This window comes from Muscardinus avellanarius, assembly GCF_963383645.1.
Source record: "Muscardinus avellanarius genome assembly, chromosome: 12".
Lineage (NCBI taxonomy): Eukaryota > Metazoa > Chordata > Mammalia > Rodentia > Gliridae > Muscardinus > Muscardinus avellanarius.
In genome coordinates this window covers 55,147,760-55,162,175 of record NC_137798.1, presented here as the reverse complement: position 1 = coordinate 55,162,175, position 14,416 = coordinate 55,147,760, and the positions used below count along the sequence as shown (strand labels likewise).

The 14,416-nt window shown below is 38.2% G+C and overlaps 1 protein-coding gene across 3 annotated transcripts in view; it reads left to right on the top strand.

Moving 5' to 3' along the window:
• The window catches only part of SOS2 (SOS Ras/Rho guanine nucleotide exchange factor 2), a gene marked incomplete at its 3' end in the record, with an annotated part of 86,955 nt that overhangs the window by 50,362 nt on the left and 22,177 nt on the right, over positions 1-14,416 (top strand). For 2 of the 3 annotated variants that reach the window (XM_080708176.1, XM_080708174.1), the window contains 4 exons: positions 2,258-2,385; positions 2,877-3,532; positions 4,849-4,930; positions 7,462-7,584. In XM_080708176.1, coding sequence (XP_080564302.1) covers positions 2,258-2,385; positions 2,877-3,532; positions 4,849-4,930; positions 7,462-7,584 — 989 coding nt within the window. The remainder of the gene's footprint in view (positions 1-2,257; positions 2,386-2,876; positions 3,533-4,848; positions 4,931-7,461; positions 7,585-14,416) is intronic. The other variant, XM_080708175.1, reaches the window with a different exon arrangement.

Below are 14,416 nucleotides of genomic sequence, written 5' to 3'. Positions count from 1 at the left end.
GTGGTACTGGGGTTCCTGGAAGCCCTTCTACCTCCGGGCTACACTCCTTGAAACGGTCTCCTAAGCCAGCGTGCGCGGCTGGCTTCGAACCTGCGCAATCCTCCTGTCTCTGCCTCCCAAGCACAGGGATTACAAGTGTGCGCCACCACGCCCGGCCCGCAGTCTTTTTTATGAGTTCTCAATGGATCATTTGGTCTGCGTGGAGATATATACGATCAAGTTATTATTCTGTATACAAAAGCTGATCAGCTTTAGCATCATACACTGTGGGTAATATTACTCCATAAAAAATATTTCTTGAATATTTATTAGAAATCACATGAGAGGACACAGTGGTGCACACCTATAATCCCAGATACTCTGCAGGCTAACAAAGAGGATTAGAGGTTTGAGGCTGGCCTAGAAAACTTAGACCATGTCTCAAAATAAAACTTAAAAAAAAAAAGGACCAGGAAATATAGCTCAAAGGTTGAGCGCTCCTGGAATCAATCCCCAGTATTACAAAAAGAAAGAAAGAGAAGGAGAGAAGAAAGAAAAAAAGAAAAAGAAATCACCAAATGAGAAGCCAAGCATGGTGGTGCACACTTTTAATCCCAGAACTGAGGAGGCAGATACAGGAGGATTGAAGGTTTGAGATCCTGTTTCAAAAATAAATAAATAAATAAATAAATAAATAAATAAATAAATAAATAAATAAATAAAGCTGGGCATGGTGGCACATGCTTGTAATCCCAGCATTCAGGAGGCTGAGACTGGAGGATCACTGTTCGCAGACAGCCTCAGCTACTTAGGCCCTTTGTAACTTAGTGAGACCCCATTTCAAGAAAAAGAATAAAAAATAGGGCAGGGGTATAGCTTGGAGGTCGAAAGCCCCTGCGTTCCATCCCCAGCCCTCCCCCCAAAATACATAAAAAATAAAATAGGGCCTAGGGGTGGGGGGGTGTAGCTTAGAGGTAGACTGCACCTGGATTCCATCCCCAGTATGTAAGAAAAAGAAATCAAGTGAATAATTTCAGATGCCTATAAGATGTACATAGAGTTATCTTGGCTTTCATGTACTATTACTACCAATTAATTAGATAGAAAAAGTATAAATAGGTTGTTAAACCAACAGTTTGGTGTCCAAAAGGAGAGGTACAAAATAATCAAGCAGAAGCTGCTTTCCTTCTTAAGAACAATAAAAAATTGGGGAAGAAACTTTTACTGAGCAAGATATATTGCAGTTACCCAGGCATTGTGACACATACCTGTAATTCTAGTACTTTGGAATCTGAGACTGGAGGATCAGAGGTTTGAAACTAACCTCAGCAACTTAGACCCTGTTTCAAAATAAAAAATAAAATTGGACTGGGGGGTGTAGCTCAGAGTAGAGTGCCCCTGAGTTCAATCACCAGTACTGCCAAAAAACCAAAAAACAATTGCGCACACCTGGTCAAAGACATCAGAGGCCAGTAAACCTAATTTCAAGCCTATTAGTAATCAAGGAAATACAAACTAAAAACACAAGATAACTGTTACATATACACCAGATGACAAAAGGGGAAAGCAGTCATAAAAGGAACAAGAACGCTCATGTATTCTAGCAGGAGGGCAACCCTTACACAGCCCTTACACTTTGGAACTGCTTGGCGTGATCTATTAAACTTGAAGATGTGCACACTGTGACCAAGCAGTTCCATCCCAGGGTATATATTCTAGAGAAACAAATGCATGCATATGTGTACCAAGATATGTGTATAAGAATGTCCATAATAATATTAGTGATAGCAAGACATTGTCTACCAGAAAAGGATACATTTTGGCTTATTCAGAACAGTGGAAGAAAAGTAATAGAGCACACAATGTCAACGAAGCATACAAGTATATGGTTGAAAGATGATAATATTCCTTTGTAGTTATATATATCACATTTTGTTTATTCATTCATATGTTGATAGATACTTGAGATTTGTTCCACCTTTTTATGTTTTATGTGTTTTAAACTATTTTGGTATAACTAGAAAATATCCAAACAATTTTCAGAGTCGCTCTTTTTATTGATTGCTATGCTAATGGTCTTTTATATCTATATTTGCAGAAAGAGGGTTGGTTTGAGAGACCAGTGACTGTACATAAGCATGAAAAATTATGGTTGTTTTTATTATGTATTTTTAAATTTTATTTAAAGTTTATAGTATTTGTTACTGTTCTCTTTAATTATAAGTTGAGAGAAGAATGATCAAACACTGCAATTTTAATTTATCTTTTTTTCCCTCAGCAATTAAAAGCATGTAGTGAAGAACAAGAGGACAGAGAATGTTTGAACCAGGCTATTACTGCTCTCATGAATCTCCAAGGTAGTATGGACCGAATCTACAAGCAGTATGCACCTAGACGCAGACCTGGGTAATTCCAAACTGTTGAAAATATAAATACTTCTGTATACCTCATTGTATCCAATGCCTGGTTCTTTTCAAGATGTATGATATATATTTATAGTGATAGTTGCATTCTTGAAAATTATATATTTTCTTTGTCTTTTATTTAGTCTCAGGATTAGCATTGTTAATACATACTTAATATACCTAAAATTTAATAATTTTTATAATCTATATGAGGAAATTAGTATTCTTTATAATTTTAGTACTTCTGTCATTAGGAAGTGATGAGGTTTAAAAGAAAGTAAATGTTGGGTATAAAGTCTAGTGTTTGGTTATTGAATTGTGTTGTAATTCTGGAGATGAACCTAGGGCCTCATACATACTAAGTATGTACTGTACCACTGAGCTGCACACCAGCCCAATTTAATACTTTGCTTCTTAATTTGAGGTAGTTTATACTTGAAGCAAGAAGAGCTGACTAATCATTATGTTAAATTCATCCTTTTTTTTTTTTAGGGATCCTGTTTGCCCTTTTTATAATCGCCAATTAAGAAGCAAGCACCTGGCCATCAAAAAAATGAACGAAATTCAGAAAAACATAGATGGATGGGAAGGCAAAGATATTGGACAGTGTTGCAATGAATTTATAATGGAAGGACCATTGACAAGAATTGGTGCTAAACATGAACGACATATTTTTCTTTTTGATGGCTTAATGATCAGCTGTAAACCTAATCATGGCCAGACCCGACTTCCAGGTTATAGTAGTGCAGAATATAGATTAAAAGAAAAATTTGTTATGAGGAAAATACAAATCTGTGATAAAGAAGATACTTGTGAATGCAAACATGCTTTTGAATTAGTATCCAAAGATGAAAACAGCATTATATTTGCTGCTAAGTCAGCTGAAGAGAAAAATAATTGGATGGCAGCCCTCATTTCTCTTCATTATCGTAGTACTCTGGATCGAATGCTAGATTCTGTATTATTGAAAGAAGAAAATGAGCAACCGCTGAGGCTACCAAGTCCAGAGGTGTATCGTTTTGTGGTAAAAGACTCTGAGGAAAACATTGTTTTCGAAGACAACTTGCAAAGTAGAAGTGGAATTCCCATTATTAAGGGAGGAACAGTGGTGAAATTAATTGAAAGGTTAACGTATCATATGTATGCAGGTATGTGAAACTTGTTGCAAGTGCTTACCTAGTCTGTCTGTCTGTCTGTCCGTCTTGTCTTTTCTTTTCTTTTCTTTTCTTTTCTCTTCTTTTCTTTTCTTTTCTTTTCTTTGCCGGGGATTAACCCAGGGGTTGTCTACATCCAAGCTATACTTCGAGCCTTATTTTATATTTTGTTTTGAAACAGGGACTTACGTTTGTAATCCCAGCATTCGGGAACCTGAGACAGGAGGATTGCTGTTCTCAGCTAGCCACCCTCCACAATTTAGTGAGACCCTGTTTCAAAATAAAGAAAAAATAGTTAAAAGAAAAATTAAAAAAAAAGATGTTCAAAGATATTTGTTGCTTGGCGGGGGGGGGAGAATGTGGTTTGCCTCAAAAATATTAAAAATACTGTAAAATCAAAAGGAATAAGTAACTGTTTCTAAAATGAAATATTGTTGAGTGCAGTGGTGCATACTTGTAATCCCAGTACTTGGAAGGCTGAGACAGGAGGATCGGGGTTCGAGGCCAGCCTCAGCTACTTAGTGAGGCTCTCCACAATTTTGTGAGACCCTGTTTTAAAATAAAGAATAAAAAACAAGGCTGGGAGGCTGGGCGTGGTGATGCACTCTTGTAATCCCAGCATTTGGGAGACGGAGACCAGAGGATCGTAATTTGGGAACAGCCTCAGCTGCAACTTGTTTAAAAATAAAATGACTAAAAAATAGGGCAGGAGGTGTAGCTCGGAGGTGGAATGCCCCTGGGTTCCATCCCCAGTACCTCAAAAAAGTAAATAAATAAATAAAAATTAATAAGGCGGGGACTGTAGCTCAGAGGTAGAATGCTTCTGGTTTCAATCCCCAGTACTACCAAAAAAAAAAAAAAAAGAAAAATATTGTTGACATCATTAATTATTAAATGTGTTCATGAAATTTTTAATTTTTTAAATTTTTCATTCATGAATTTTAAATATAAGAACAATCCTCATTTATCAAGAAATGCTGAGCTGGGCATGGTGGCGCACTCAGCATTCGGGAGGCTGAGACCAGAGGATCACGGTTCGCGGCCAGCCTCAGCTACTTAGTGAGGCCCTGTTTCAAAATAAAGAATAAAAAATAGGGCAGGGGGTGTAGCTTGGAAGTTGAATGCCCCTGGGTTCCATCCCCAGACCCACACACACAAAAAATAAATGAATAAAAAGAAATGCCACAGTTGGTAGTAAACAACAACAATAAGAGGAGCCAAAGTAAAAAGATAAAGGAAATAAATCATATTTGGAATTAATTAAATTGAGAAATTGAACATGAAATTTGTTTTATGTGTTTCTTTCATAGATCCCAATTTTGTTCGGACTTTTCTTACTACATATCGCTCATTTTGTAAACCACAGGAATTGCTGAGCTTACTAATTGAACGGTAAGAAAAGTGTATATTTCACTTATTAACATTTCATGAAAACTTAACTGCTTTCTACCTTGCAAATAGCCTCGTGCCTAGTACATCTCAGGTAGATAGTGAACATAATGTATTTGACGTTACATTAGCAGTATTACTATTCTCTTCAAATAGAACATCCGCCAAACCCATTTGTAATGGACTTCTCATTTTTAGCACTTAGCACTTTGCAATTTAGAAATATTGCAAGAGCTAATCATAAAAACCAAATTTAGAGGTTAAAAACTGCATTTTAGTGAAATTTGTTCTGTTCCTTAAAAGTACTTTTTTTATGTATGTGGTTCTGGGATTGAACACAGGAGCATTCATTCTACCTCTGAGCTACGACCCCAGCCCTATTTTGAAACTGCATCTCACTAAGTAGTGGAGGGTTTCACTAAGGTGCTGAAGCTGGCAGTGAACTGCGATTCTTTTGTCTCAGCCTCCCAAATACTGGGATTACAAACATCTGCCACCACCTGGGCCTAGGAATTGAACCCCAGGGGCTTTCTACTTCAAAGCTTACACTCCCAGACCTATTTTTATTTTTTATTTTTTTGTGAAACAGGGTCTCACCAAGTTGCAGCAGGCCTAAGTAAATGAGGCTGGCCATAAACTTGCAATCCTTCTTTTTCAACCTCCCAAGTACTGAGATTAGCATGTGCTACCATGCCTGGTTCTTTAAATACTACTAATTTTTCTTTTTCCAGTACTGGGGATGGAACCCAGGGACATTCTACCTCCGAACTACATTCCCAGCCTAATATATATATATATGTGGTTGGTGCTGGGGTTCCTGGAAACCCTTCTATTTCTACTTCTATGCTACACTCCCAGACCTTTTTTTTTTTCCCCCCCCCCAGGTCTGGGGATAGAACCCAGGGGCATTCGACCTCCAAGCTACACCTCCTGCCCTATTTTTTATTCTTTTTTTTTTTTTTTTTTTTTTTTTGTGGTACTGGGGGTGGAACCCAGAGACTTTACCTCCGGGCTATACTCCCAGACCTTTTTTATATTTTATTTGGAAACAGGGTCTCACTCACTAAGTTGCTGAAAGCCTCACTAAGTAGCTGAGGCTGGCTTCGAACCCGTGGGATCCTCCTGTCTCAGCCTCCCAAGCGCGGGGATTACAAGTGTGCGCCACCACGCCTGGCTTTTTTATTCTTTATTTTGAAACCAGGTCTCACTGAGTTGCAGAGGGCCTCACTAAGTAGCTGAGGCTGTCCGCGAACCGTGATCCTCCAGTCTCAGCCTCCCAAATGCTGGGATTACAAGCTTGCATCACCACGCCTAGCTAGACCTATTTTTTTATACTTTTTTATTTGGAAACAGGGTCTCTTAAGCCAGCGTGGCTGGCTTCAAACCTGTGCGATCCTCCTGTCTCCTATGCGCCACCACACCCAACCTTAAATACTATTAAAAGTTTATCTTGCATCTTTTTAAAAATTTATATTCATTTATTTAAGGAAATTTATTAGTCTTTCATTTAATATTATTTTTAAATATTAAGAATAGATTATTAGATATGCCCTTTTTTCACTTTTTTTTCTTTTGTGGTACTGGGGATTGAACCCCAAAGCTTTTCACAAGCCAGAGAAATGCTATACTATTGAACTACACGAGCTCTATTTAAATTTTATTTTGAGATAAATTTTCACTGAATTGCCCAAGAGGTCCTTGAATTTTCAATCCTCCTGCCTCATCCTCTGAGCTACACACCACTGCTGCTGTTCTGGGCTCTTTTATGTTCTTTAAAGAAGTTATACTAGCTGGGCGTGGTGGCGCACGCTTGTAATCCCAGCATTCGGGAGGCTGAGACAGAAGGATCGTGATTCGCAGACAGCCTCAGCTACTTAGTGAGGCCCTCCGTAACTTAGTGAGACCCTGTTTCAAAATAAAGAATAAAAAACAGGGCAGGGGGTGTAGCTCGGAGGTTGAATCCCCCTGGGTTCCATCCCCAGACCCACACAAAAATAAAAGATAAAATAAAACAAAGAAGTTATACTCCTTGTGGATTTTTTTTTTGGGGGGGGGGATACTGGTGATTGAATGCAGAGCATTCTACCTTCAAGCTACACCTCCAGCCCAATTTTATTTTCTATTTGGAAACAGGGTCTCACTAGGTTGATGAGAGTCTCACTACTTGTTGAGGCTGTCCTCAAAGCAGGAATCCTCCTGTCTCAGCCTCTCAAGTACAGGGATCACGGGCATGTGTCACCACACCCAGCAGTGGATTATTTTCTTGAAAATTTTCATGGGTGTTTTGTGTGCAGATCAGTTACAGTTATAAAACTTGTTTTTAATAAAAGTAACAGTACAAAACCTGAGGACCATATAGCTGAAAGGCAATTTTTTTTATAGTATATAGTACCCTAAGAGAAGTTTAATAGTAATTTTACTTTCTACCAAGTAATAGGAAAGAGGATATCTTAGTCAAAATATTTTCTTGTTGTATTTGGAATCTTCTTCATTACTGTTTGAACAAGTTTTTCTTCTTTTGATTTTCTTCTTAGATTTGAAATTCCAGAGCCAGAACCTACTGAAGCAGATAAATTGGCAATAGAGAAAGGCGAGCAACCTATCAGTGCAGACCTTAAAAGATTTCGAAAGGAATACGTCCAACCAGTACAACTTAGGTATTATTGTCAACTTTACAGCAGCTAAATTTCCAATTTTTTTTTATTATTTAGATATACTATGTCATTTGCATCAACTCTCTCTGGCACATGATGCATGTTTACAGATCAGGGTGCCTGCTTGTTATTGTAAGTAGAAGTTATAAAATGTATATAAGCATGTATATGGTCAGCTTTATGCTATTTATAGAAGCTATAGCACTTTTTCTTTTTTTTTTTCTTTTTTTTTTATACTGTGGGTTGAGCCGAGGGGCATTCTACACCCCCAGTCCGATTTTTTATTCTTTCTTTCTTTCTTTCTTTCTTTCTTTCTTTCTTTCTTTCTTTCTTTATTTTTATTTATTTATTTTGGTGGTACTGGGCGTGGAACCCAGGGGCTTTTCTACCTCTGGGATATACTCCCAGGCCTATTCTTTGCTTTATTTGGAAACAGAGTTACACTAAGTTGCTGAGAGCCTCAGTAGGTAGCTAAGACTGGCTTAGAATTTGTGCAATCCTCCTGTCTCAGCCTCCCAAGCACTGGGATTACAAGTGTGTGCCACCACTCCTGGTTTATTCCCTCCCTCCCTCCCTCTCTCCCTCCCTTCTTTCCTTCCTTCCTTCTTTCCTTCCTTCCTTCCTTCCTGGGTCTGGGGATGGAACCCAGGGGCATTCAACCTCTGAGCTACACCCCCTGCCCTATTTTTTATTCTTTATTTTGAAACCGGGTCTCACTGAGTTGCAGAGGGCCTTACTAAGTAACTGAGGCTGTCCGCGAACCGCGATCCTTTGGTCTCAGTTTCCCGAATGCTGGGATTACAAGCATGTGCCACCACGCCCGGTTATTCTTTATTTTTGAAACAGAGTCTCATTAAGTAGCTGAGGCTGGCCTCAAACCTAGAAAATCCTGTCTCAGCCTCCCAAGTACTGGGATTACAAGCGTGTGCCACCACACCTGGCTAAGTTCTAGCTCTTTTCCTATTCTTCTTAGTTTTCACAGAATATAAAGACATTTGTTACTTTTTTTTTTTTTTTCCCAGTCCTGGGTGGGGATGGAACCCAGGGGCATTCTAATACCTCTGAGCTACACCCCCAGCCCTATTTTTTTTTATTTTTCATTGGTGCATTATATTCATACATCATATTGGGGTAAAAAACTTGTATGTACATACATGTACACATCACCGATTTAACCCCTACCCAATTCCCACCCCATTCCCTCCCCATCCCTCCTTCCCTTGCTTGGCTTAGTGCTTGACTTCGATATATTTAAGTACATTGCCCCAGTCCTATTTTTTATTCTTTATTTTGAAACAGGGACTCATTTGAGTTGCAAAGGGCCTCACTAAGTTGGTGAGGCTGTCCGTGAACTGAGATCATCCTGTCTCAGCTTCCCAAATGGACTTTTGTTACTTTATGTAAGGAATTATTGCAATAATTTCTAAAAACGTATTTAATTATAGCAGCGGCTAGTTGTTAGGTACTTACTTTATGCTAGCCATTACTCTATAAATATTTTATTCTGGTTTTTTTCGGTACTGGGGATAGAACCTAGGGGCATTCTACTTCCGAGCTACATCCCCAGCCCTATTTTTTAGTCCTTTTTTTGTTTGAAACAGGGTCTCTCTGAGTTGTGAAGGGCTCACTAAGTAGTAGCTGAGGCTGTTCGTGGACTGTGATCCTCCCTTCTCTGCCTTCTGAATGCTGGGGTTACAGGCGTGCGCCACCACGCCCGGCTTATTTTATCCTTTATATGTCATCTTCCCAACACAATTTGGTTTTTCTTTTTTTGTTTTCAGTGGTGCCAAGGATGAAACGCAATTATCACACCTACTTTATATGTCAGGAAATTGAAGCTTAAAATATTAAATATGTTTTAAAGTATTATAATTTGAGCCAGGTCCTATAAAAGACCTAAAATATTTTTAATTTGAGCAGGGTGGAATTCAAATCCATTTTTTATTTTCTAAGCCAGTGAATATTTTTTTCCCACTAAGCATTGAAAATTAGAAGCTTCTTTGCTTAGTCTTCTTTACAGTCCAAACAAGAACCAAAATATTACCTATTTCTCTCTACTGGACACTGAGTTATTGTATTAATTATATGTGACATAAATATCTTTTTTCTTGTTGCTGAAGACCAATAAATTACAATTTTGTAACTGAGTTATTTGCTTTTAAGAATAATTACCACAAATATATGCAATTTTAGAGGAATAGTAGTGCTCCCAGATATGTCTTTCAGCCATAATGTGTTTTTGTTCTACCAGAACTTTTTAACATGTCATTCTTTATATAAGAAAAGGAGATTATTTATATATCAGTAAGAAAGAATTAATTTTTATCAACTAGCTGTGACACAATTGTATTAATCTACACTCATATTCAGTCTGTTGAGCTGGGCATGGTAGCATGCATGCAATGCTAGTACCTGGGAGGCTAAGACAGGAGGATCGCAGATTTGAGGCCAACCGTAGCAACTTAGTGAAACCCTATCTCAAAATAAAAAGGGTGAGGGTGTAGGTCAGTATTAAATGGCCCTGAGTTCAATGCTTAGTTCCAAACACAAAAATTAAGTCTGTTGATATGAGGCATACATTTATGAGGTTTCTAATATAGGAAAGGAAATATTACCTTATATTCTCAGTCATGTATATACTTTATTTTTAGGCATTTTCCGTGTTCTAGGTCCTTTTTTTGAGAACTGTACTTGTGGTGAGTGCAAACACAACATAAACTGTGCTGATCCTGCGGCATCATGTTATTGTGTGATGCACACACGTGTATGGGGTGCTGAGGACTGAGCCCAGGAGCATTTACCTCTAAGCTACACCCCCAGCCCTATTTTATTTTTTATTTTGAAACAGGGTCTCACTAAGTTGCTTAGGCTGGCTTTAAACCCTCTATCTCAGCCTCTGAAACACTGGGCTTACAGGTATGTACCACTATGCCTTGCTAATTATGATTTTATTGGTAAAAGGGGATATATGAAACAGTTATCTATTATTCTACATTGAATATTTAAGTGGTGTACAGAAGTGTAGTCCTATAAAATTTCAGGAATAGCTGAGATTAGGTTCCAGAAATTAGAGAAGACATCTTATCTTGAAAGAGAGAAAATCTGAGATTGTTCCTAAAGGATGTATAGTATTTTGACGGTCATAAAGTATAATGGAAAATAGTATCAAGGTAAAAAAGGTATAAAGGGTAAAGTAAAATAGAATGAACAAGGGCACAAAGCCAGAATTTAGAATGATATACAGAGAAAAAGATAAGGAAAATTATCTTAGAGGAATAAGGATGCTGTATTGTAAGTAGGAAGGGATGAAATTAACTATATGGATTGGGGTGGAGTTGGAAATTGCTTTGAAAAATTCAAGCCAAGAAGTTAAACCTGCACCGTAAGCATTAACAGATTTTTAGCAAAAATGTAAGATAATATTTTTTCAGCATTTTATTATGAAATTTTTAAACAGAGCAAAATTAAACATATTTTGCAGTGAATACCTATAAACCCACATCCTAGATCTACTTTAACATTTTACTGTAGTTATTTTTATCACATGTCTATCATTCTCTGTCAGTCCATTAGTCACCTACTTCTTGGATATATTTCAAAGTACACATCTATTTAAATACTTCAGTTTGTATATAATTAACAGGTCAGTATTGAATAATAATACAAATGAAATAATACACACATCTTAAGTATACTTTGGCTGAATTTTAATAAATACATGCATGTCTATAATCCAGACTCATTTTTGTTCTCATTACCCAAAGTCAGTATTTTTATTTCTCCCTCAATAGACTAGTTTTACCTCTTTGTGTGTGTGTGTGGGGGGCGGTACTGGGAGTGGAACCCAGAGGCTTTCTACCTCCGGGCTATACTCCCAGACCTATTTTTGGAAACAGGGTCTCACTAAGTTGCTGAGAGCCTAAGTAGCTGAGGCTGGCTTCAAACCTGTGCGATCCTCCTGTCTCAGCCTCCCAAGTGCTGGGATTACAAGCGTGCGCCACCATGCCCGGCTAGTTTTACCTCTTTTAGAATTTCATATAAATGGATTTTTACTCTGTCTCTGACTTCTTTCATTCAACATACTTTTTTATTTTTTAATTTTTATTTATTTATTTATTTTTTTTTGCGGTACTAGGGATGGAACCCAGGGGCATTCTACCTCCAAGCTGTACCCCTAACCCTATTTTTTATTCTTTTTTTTTTTTTTTTTTTTGTAGTACTGGGGATGGAACTCCGGGGCTTTCTACATCCGGGCTATACTTCCAGACCTATATTATATTATTTGGAAACAGGGTCTCACTAAATTGCTGAGAGCCTTACTAACAGCTGAGGCTGGTGTCGAACCTGTGCGATCCTCCTGTCTTAGCCTCCCAAGCACGGGGATTACAAGTGTTCGCCACCATTCCTGGCTTATTCTTTATTTTGAAACAGGGTTTCACTGAGTTGCAAAGGGCCTCACTAAGTAGTAGCTGAGGCTGTCCACAAACCGCATCCTCCTGTCTCCTCCTCCCACATGCTGGATTACAAGTTTGCACCACCACGCCTGGCTACTCATCCATCCCGCTTATATCAGTAGTCTTTTTAATTTCATGACTGAAGCAGTGTTTTATTGTATTAGAATATACCATGGTTTGTTCATTCTTTAAGAACATTTTTTTTTTTAAGAACATTTGGCCATTAAGAACATTTGGCCATTTCCCAGTCTTTAATTACTATAAATAAAGCTGCCATGTTATAAGTCCTACTGTGAATACACACTTTTCACTTGGGTAAATAACTCAGGGTGATAGGTGTAAAATAAACAGTCAAAACTTTTTTGTAAACATTCTCACTAACAGTGTATGAGTGTTCCAGTTGTTCCATATGCTCACCAATGTTTAGTGATGTCAGTCTTAGCCATACTGCTGGGTGTATAGAAGTTGTGGTTATACTTTGTGTTTTCCTTATGACTAAGGATGGCAAGAACTTTTTATTGCCTCTTTTTGGCCATTTATACTTATTTTGTGAAGAGTAAGTTTAAATCTTATCTATATTTTTAGTTATTTGTCTTGTTATTACTAAGTTAGAGTATACTGAATATGATTGAATGCAGTCCTTTGGTCAGAAAAATGTTTTGCAGATTTTTTCTTCCAGTCTGTTGCTGGCCTTTTAATTTTTTAAATGATTTTTCTTTTCTTTTCTTTCTTCCTTTTTTTTTCTTGCAGTACTGGGGATGGAACCCAGAGGCATTCTAACTCCCAGCTATACCCCTAGCCCTATTTTTTGTTGTTTTGTTTTTTGTGGGTCTGGGGATGGAACTGAGGGGCATTCGACGTCTTCCAAGCTACATCCTCTGCCCTATTTTGTATTCTTTATTTTGAAAAAAGGGTCTCACTAAGTTGCAGAGGGCCTCATTAAGTAGCTGAGGCTGTCTGCTAACTGCAGTCCTCTGATTTCAGCCTCCCAAATGCTGGGATTACAAGTGTGTGTCACCATGCCCGGCTCCCCAGCCCTATTTTTTATTTTTAAACAGAATTTCACTGAATTGTAAAGGGCCTCACTACATACCTGAGTTAAATGATGTTTTGATGAGCTGAATTTTGTAATTTTGATGAAGTCTAATGATGAGATATTTTCTTTTATATACTAGCAATTTTATAATTATATCAAGTCATAGAACTATAAAGAAAGTTGAAGCAGAACTGTTTGAACTGATCTAAGTATAAACTAGAAGCTAACAATCTCGTGATCTCTTGATATATTCTCTAAGCTACTGAGCTAGCCAGACAGTGACATAAGGTTGTTTTAATAGAAATGACATGATAAAGACTGGGAATTCAGTGTATTTTCTTATCTGGAGAGAAATACAGTTGTCTGTCAAGGGGGAATAGAAATTAACCTGGAAATAGCCATTTATTGAAGTAATGAAAAGAATCCTAATGTACCACTTTTGTGGGGGGGGGGATCTGGGGATGAAACCCAGGGGCCTTCAACCTCCGAGATATACCCCCTGCCCTATTTTTTATTCTTTATTTTGGAACAGGGTCTCACTAAGTTGTGGAAGGCCTCAATAAGTAGCTGAGGCTGTCCATGAACTGTTATCATCAGGTCTCAGCCTCCTGAATGCTGGGATTACGAGCGTGTGCCACCACATCCAGCTGTACCACTTTTTTTATTTTTTAAGGGTCTGGGAATGGAACCCAGGGGCACGGGCTAGAATCCCTGCCATATTTTTTATTCCTTATATTAAATCCAGGTCTCACTGAGTTGCAGAGGGCCTCACTAAGTAGCTGAAGCTGTCAGCGAACCGCGATCCTCCTGTCTCAGCCTCCTGAATGCTGGGATTACAAGCCTGCGCCACCACTCCCAGCTTGTAACACTTATTTTTAAACATGCTTTTATTGTTGCATTTCAGTCTCACATCATAATGTAAATCTTGTTGACAGTAACATACATGTAACACAGCGCTTGGTACCCCCCATGCCTCCCCATCTCCTCCCTTCCCAATTAGAGTACTGAGTTACATTTTTTTGTTTGTTTTGCAGTACTGGTAATTCAATGTAGGGCCCTTCTACCTCAAGCTACACCCCAGCCCTATTTTTTTTTCCAGTACTGGGGATAGAACCCGGGGCATTCTACCTCTGAGCTACACAAAAATAAAATGTTTTTTATTCTTTATTTTGAAATAGGGTCTTACTGAATTGCAAAGGGACTCACTAAGTAGTAGCTATCCGCGAACTGTAGTCATCCTGTCTCAGCCTCCCAAATGCTGGGAATATAAGCTTGTGCCACCATGCCTGGCTTCTCGGTCCTATTTTTTATTTTTTATTTTGAAACAGGTTCTGAGTTGCAGAGG